The sequence below is a fragment of the Octodon degus genome, unplaced genomic scaffold, assembly GCF_000260255.1.
Source record: "Octodon degus isolate 3935 unplaced genomic scaffold, OctDeg1.0 scaffold00131, whole genome shotgun sequence".
Classification (NCBI taxonomy): Eukaryota; Metazoa; Chordata; class Mammalia; order Rodentia; family Octodontidae; genus Octodon; species Octodon degus.
In genome coordinates, this window is record NW_004524707.1 from 7,752,273 (window position 1) to 7,758,607 (window position 6,335).

Below are 6,335 nucleotides of genomic sequence, written 5' to 3' on the forward strand. Positions count from 1 at the left end.
GGGATATGGCACTGTGGCACAGTTCCTGCTAGTAATATATTCTTACAGCCTTTTTCACTTAGAGATGCTATGGCAATTCTATGCAATATAAAGAGCCCTCATTATTTTTAATGACTGTGGTATTTTGTTTGACTGACTGGTGTGCTTATTTCTTTTCTTATGCCAAAGATTAAATCTAGGGCCTGCCTGACCCATGCTACATGGTAGGCAGACATTCTGCCACAGACCTACATCCCTAGCCCCTGGGTGAAATTCATGTACAACACACACAAGTACTTTAAAAATAGATAATTTAGTAGCTGTTAATGTACTCACAGTTGTTTAATCCCCAATCCTCTTGAGTTTTCAAAACTTCATCACCCCAGAAAAACACCAGTATCTGAAGAACTCATTCTTCCTCCCACCCCCTAGCAACTGCTGGTCTGATTTATTTCCATAAATGTCTTTTCCAAGCTATTTCATGTATGGGAATCATTCCATACATGTCCCTGTGATTGCCTTTTGTGGCTCAGTCTACTGGATTGGTCTATTGGTGAGCTTTATGTGGTCCTGCTATCCATGCCTGGGTGTCATGAATAGTATTATAAGCATGTGTTTCATTCTTTTCTTTGTTGTTAAAATGGTCTCAGTGTAGTCCAGGCTGGCCTTGAGCTCCAGGCAGTCCTCCTGCCTCACTCTCCAAGTGCTGGGATTATAGGCTTGTACTGCCACACTTAGCTAATCCTTTTGAACATATACCTAGGAGTAGAACTGTTAGATCATATGGTAATTCTGTAAAACTTTATAGTAAGTCATTTATATTTTCACCAGCATGTAGGAGTATTTGTGGCCAACCTAGTAGTATGAAATGGTGTCTCACTGTGGTTTTAATATTTTTTTCCCCCAATACTGAGCATTGGACCTAGGGAGTACTGAGCTACATCACCAGCCTTTGAGACTTTGAGACAGTCTCACTAAATTGCCTAGGCTGATCTTAAACATGTGATCTGCCTATCTGCCTCAGCCTCTAGAATAGCTGAGATTACAGTTGTGTGCCATCATACTGTGAAGTTTTAAGTCTTATTTCTGCAGTAAGTAGTTATCTTGGACATTTTTAAATGTTTTTGCTGGCCTTTTGCTTTGAGAAATGGGTATTCAAATTCATTGTCCATTTTTATTTTCCATATTTTTACCATTTTTGGTGGCCTAAGGAAGTAACTCAGGCAACACTTGACTGATGAGCAGCGTCTGCAGACCTAGGCCTGCCCTACGTTTCTTTTCCTTCAGTACTAGAGCACAACTCAGGATTCTCTTCATGCTGAGCAGGTGTTCTGCCACTGAGCTACTTCCTCAGCCCTTTTATTTGACACAATACCTTGTCTTGGTAAATAAGTTGCAGTAAGTGGAGCCTTTTTAGGCACATTGTTAGCTGTCATCATTCTAGTGACTTTGCTTTGTTAGGCTCACAGCTCCTTGCTTCCTCTAGCTCATCCACCCACTGGGTGAGACTGGGCATAGTCCTGGGCCAGTTCTCATGGTTGAGGAGGGTTAGTGCTGTCAGTCACAGGCCCCACTGGCTCCATCCTGGGAATCTACAAGGAACTGAGGTGTTGCTCACTTAGGACAGTGGGTGATCCCCCCCCCCCAATGCTTCAATACTTTGCCTTGTATTCTGGAAAAACTTTAGAAAGCTCTTAAATCAACAGGCTTTTAAATTTCTTCATGGTGTCGATTTTGCCTTTAACGTGCTCATCTTTGGCTAGAGTCCTCTCCAGGCACTCTTTGGTGTAGAGCTGGGGGTTCCAACCTTGATCGATGTACTCAAACACTTCTTCTTCTTTTTTTTGGCAGAACCGGAGATTGAACTCAGGCCCTTGTGCTCGCCAGGCAAGCGCTTATTCTACTGAGCCATCTCCCCGGCCCCTCAAACACTTCTAAAGGGACAGTAATGTCATGAAGCTGCTCTCTGTACTTATCTATATCCTGTAAACCAGTGACGATGAAGTTCAGCTTCTGGTTGAGCCTGGTCTGGCTGCTAGGCTGGAAGTCGCTGGCCATGCTGTTGAGCTGCCATGTTTGTGCCACAAACTTCTCCAGGTGCTCCTCCATGTGGTCAGACTTCTCCGCCATCTGCCTGGTGCCACCCCAGCTCCGCAGCCATGTCTGGAAAGTTGTTTTTTAATCTTGAGGAAGGTTTTACTAATTTGCTCAGGTGGGGGTGAAGCTTGCAGTCCTTCTACCTTATCCTTATAGAGTGCTGGAATTATGGGTGGATACACCCATGCCTACCTAATAATGATCCTTGGGGTGGGCGCTCAGGGTTTTAGTATATTTCAGGCTGGCCTCAAATTTACAGCTATTTTGCTTTAATCTCCCAAGTGCTAGGATTATAGCCATATAAGTGACTAGGATTTTTTTTGACTGTGTGTGTGGAACCGGGGATTGAACTCAGGCCCTTGCGCTTGCCAGGCAAGCACTTATTCTACTGAGCTATCTCCCCAGCCCCTTGACTAGGATTATTATTTAAAAGTTAGTAGAATTTTCCTATGAAGCAGTCTCAGCCTAAAATTTTCTTTTAAAACTTTTTATTTAGCTTTTGAATACATAAGTATGTGCATGTGTTTATATAATTACTCAGGTCATTTTTCTTAAGTGAGCTTCAGTAAATTATGTCTCTTAAGTGTGCTTTATCTGAACTCATTTATTTGCATAGAGTTTTTGTCTTGATGTATCTCTTGATATGATTAGAGATTTATCAGTTTATTGATTTTTCATAGAATCAATTATTTTCACTGGTCTGTTTTTTAATGTTCTAAATTTATTTTGCCTCCTAATACAATACTTTTCCTTTTGCTTATTTTGGATTTAATTTGCTCAAATGCTTCCCTCCAATCCCTAATTTTTGTTTAGTTTCTTGTTATGCAGTTCAGGCTGGCCTCAATTCACTGTTTAGCCCAGACTGGCATCAGACTTGCAGTTATCCTCCTACCTCAGCCTCCCAAATGCTGGGGTTACAGGCATACACTACCCGGCACTGTTTTTTCCTTTGTTTCTTTGACAGGATCTCACCTTGTATTTCAGACTGGCCTAAGTCACTGTGTAGGCCAAGCTGGCGTTGAACTCATGGTTATCCTTCTGCCTCAGCCTCCTGAGTGTTGAAATTACAAGTGTGTGCCACCAGGCCTAGCCCTAAAATCTTAAAGTAGAAACTTGGTTACTGATTTAAATTCTTAACATCTTTTTTGACACAAGTCACTGTGTGCGCCTACTGGCTATAAACTTGCAGCAAACCTCCTGTTTCAGCCTCCTGAGTGCTGGGATTATAGGTGTGCATTTACTTTCCTTATTTTCTAATCTAAGCATTTAAAGGTACAAATTTAAGACTAAGTGTGTGTGCCTGTAATCCCAGCTCTCGGGAGGCTGTAAACAAGCAGATCACTATGAGTTCAGTCTAGTAGTGAGACCCTGAACACCCTGTAGACCCTTCCCTAAAATAAATAAATTTTTTAAAAATAATAAAGCTTTATTTATTTATTTATTTATTTATTTATTTATTTTCAGATAGAGTCTTGTAATATAGTTAAGGCTGGCCTGGACTCACATCAATATTCCTGCCTCAACCTCCTGAGTGCTGGGATTATTACAGGTGTGCACCATCAGCCTAACTCCTGTTTTGTACTTAAAGTGAGTTTCTTTGTTAGTATATGAGATAATCTTGCTATTTGTGTTTGCTTATGCCTCTGCCTCCTGAGTGCTGGTGAGTTCACAGGAATGTACTACCTTTCCCAGTTTAAAGTAAGTTTCTTGGAGCTGGGGAGATAGCTCAGTAGAATAAGCAATTGCCTGGCAAGCACAAGGGCCTGAGTTCAATCCCCAGTGACGGTAAAAAAAAAAAAAAAAAAGTAAGTTTCTTGGGGCCAGGGAGATGGCTCAGTAGAGTAAGTGCTTCCCTGGCAAGCGGTAGGGCCTGAGTTCAATCCTCAGTTCCGCTAAATAAATAAAAAGTAAGTTTCTTTTATCCATATATTTTTGGATCTTTAAAAAAAAAAACCCCAACCTTACAAGCATTTTCTCTTTTTGTTTTGGAGATAGGGTCTCACTATGTAATTCAGGCAGAATTTTCTTTTAATTGGTATAGATAATTTGTATGTAACATAATTATCAATATTAGTTGGATTAAGTATATAGTTTTGCTCTTTTGTTCCATCTGTTCTTGAGTTTATTTTTTAAAATTTCCTTTTAATTTTATTAGTCCATCGTATCTTGTATTGTTTTTGTTGTTTATGCTTGCACTAGGGTTCATTCACAGTATACTTTAACACAGCACAGACTGCTTTTTTATTGATGTCAAGAATGGAGCTTGGTGGGGCTGGTGAGATGGCTCAGTGGTCTAAAGCACCTACGTAGAACAAGCTTAGCAAAGCACAGGGACCACAGTTCAATCCCCCAGCACCACATGCCAGCCAGCCCCGCCCTCTGGTGGGCTGAGCTGGCCACACACACACACACACACAAATAAATAAAATTAAAAAAAAAAAAAAAAGAATGGGGCTTGGGACATTGTACTTGCTAGGCAGGCGCTCATGCCGCTGAGCTCTCTCTTCAGACTGCTTTCAGATACACCATTTTATACACTGTGTGAGCGTGATATATAACATCCTCCTTCCAAATATCTTTGTATTTAATTTAATGTAGACTGCCTAGGACAGTGTAGAGAAGTAGAATAGGTGTTCACCAGGTCTTTGGAGATAAGGTCTTGCACCCTTTCTCCAGCAAAATGTCATGGATTTTGCCTTACAGGAGTGGAGGGTTCAGGCCAGCAGGTGGGTCCCCAGGGCCACCAGTCACCATGCATGCCTGTGGGAGTGTGGGTCTCTAGCCTTCCCTGTGCCAATGGCAGTCCACCCTAAAGAGAGCATGGCAGCCAGCAGGTTCCATCATGGGGCACTCAGCTGCTCAGAAGTGGAGCATTACCCAGAGCTGGTGTGTGAGAGCGCGCTAATTCCTTAGCTCAGTGGTCCTGTTGTGCCGCCATCAGCACCCACGTGCCTGACATAGTGGTTTGTGGACATCCCATCTATGTCGGGGTGGCACCATTGCCTTTTAGGGTTCAGCCTGTTTGGTTTTACTGCAACTTCTGGGTGGGCCCAAGAAATGTGTTGATTCTGAGTGGGTTTTTTTCTGAATTATTCTTAATTCAGGAGCAACATTCTCTTGCCCCTTTCCATGTTTTAAGCGGGAGTGAACCTAGATAAGGCTTATTTTTTAAAATTTTTTTAAAAACCTAAAAAGGTCTTTTTCCTTGGTGTGGTAGGCAATCAGATTGGCAATCCCAGCACTCCGGGAGGCTGAGACAGGAGGATCATAAATTGGAGCCCAGTCTGAACAAGTTAGTGACTAATAAGAATGTATCTCAAAGACAAAACAAAACAACAAAGCATCATTTCGCAGATTTCTATTAGAAGAGTTTTATCTTACCCAACCTGATAGGATTTCACCTTTTTCTCTGCAGCCGTAGATCTAGACTTCTGGCATATATTAAGACATGGCCACTGTGCCAACCTGGTACAGATTGCTTTTTTATTTTCATTGTAGTAAAATGCACTGACATTGTACCCTTACAGCATCCCAAGTGGGCCTTTGGCAGTGAGTCCCTCCTATCTTTCATCACTGAGACAATCCCTCACCCCTCCCCATGACCACCTTTCTGCTATCTCAGTTGGACTGGACTGAGTACCTCACATAAATGGGACCATAAAAAAAACACTGTTCTTTCAGCCTGCCTTACTTCATTTGATGGGAGGCTTGTGCATCGCAGCTTAGGTTAGCATCCAGCCCTATGAGTTCTACAGGAGTGCCCACCAGGGTCTTGCCCTCTGGGTCAGTGCTGCCACATCTCAGGATGGAGTGAGCTCTGCAGCATTACCCCAGCTGCTACTCCCTCCTCCAAAATTAATTCAGGTTTCTGGGTCTAGTGTCAGGTCCTGGCTGCAGCCATGCTTTTCCTTGCTGACTGCTCTGGGGCCACCACTTATGTGACCCAGGCAGTGATCATTCTGTAAGGCACTCTGAGGCTTGAGCTCTAGTATGTACAGCACCGATGGTAACAGTGTCAGCAGTGTGCACATAAGGAGGCAGGCGCCTCTTTTAGCCTTGGTCCCTAGGGGCACATGGACACTGGGATGTTGCTGGCTCAGACTGAGGGCCTTTCCCCATCCTGTTCCTAAAAGCCTCACTGTCTTGTAGTCTGCAGCCCTGCAGTCCAGCTCCAGTGGGATGAGACCAGGTGTTTCTCTGGGGAGTGTCCTTGCTGTGGGCAGGAAGCAGAGTGGACTTGGCACTGGGATAGAGAGGTG

General features: G+C 43.1%; 1 protein-coding gene across 1 annotated transcript; it reads right to left on the reverse strand.

Moving 5' to 3' along the window:
• Positions 1-1,673: 1,673 nt before the first annotated feature.
• Positions 1,674-2,109, reverse strand: LOC101562783 (mediator of RNA polymerase II transcription subunit 10-like). Its single transcript, XM_023701149.1, has 2 exons — positions 1,884-2,109; positions 1,674-1,807 (listed from the first exon to the last, which is right to left on the reverse strand). The coding sequence occupies exons 1-2, from the start codon at positions 2,107-2,109 to the stop codon at positions 1,674-1,676; spliced, it is 360 nt and encodes a 119-aa protein (XP_023556917.1).
• Positions 2,110-6,335: the final 4,226 nt, after the last annotated feature.

Coding starts and splice junctions, on each gene's coding strand:
- LOC101562783 (XM_023701149.1), bottom strand. CDS start 2,109: ATGGCGGAGAAGTCTGACCACATGGAGGAGCACCTGGAGAAGTTTGTG. Junction 1,808..1,883: donor GGGGCCGGGGAGATGGCTCA/GTAGAATAAGCG, acceptor AAGAAGAAGAAG/TGTTTGAGTACATCGATCAA.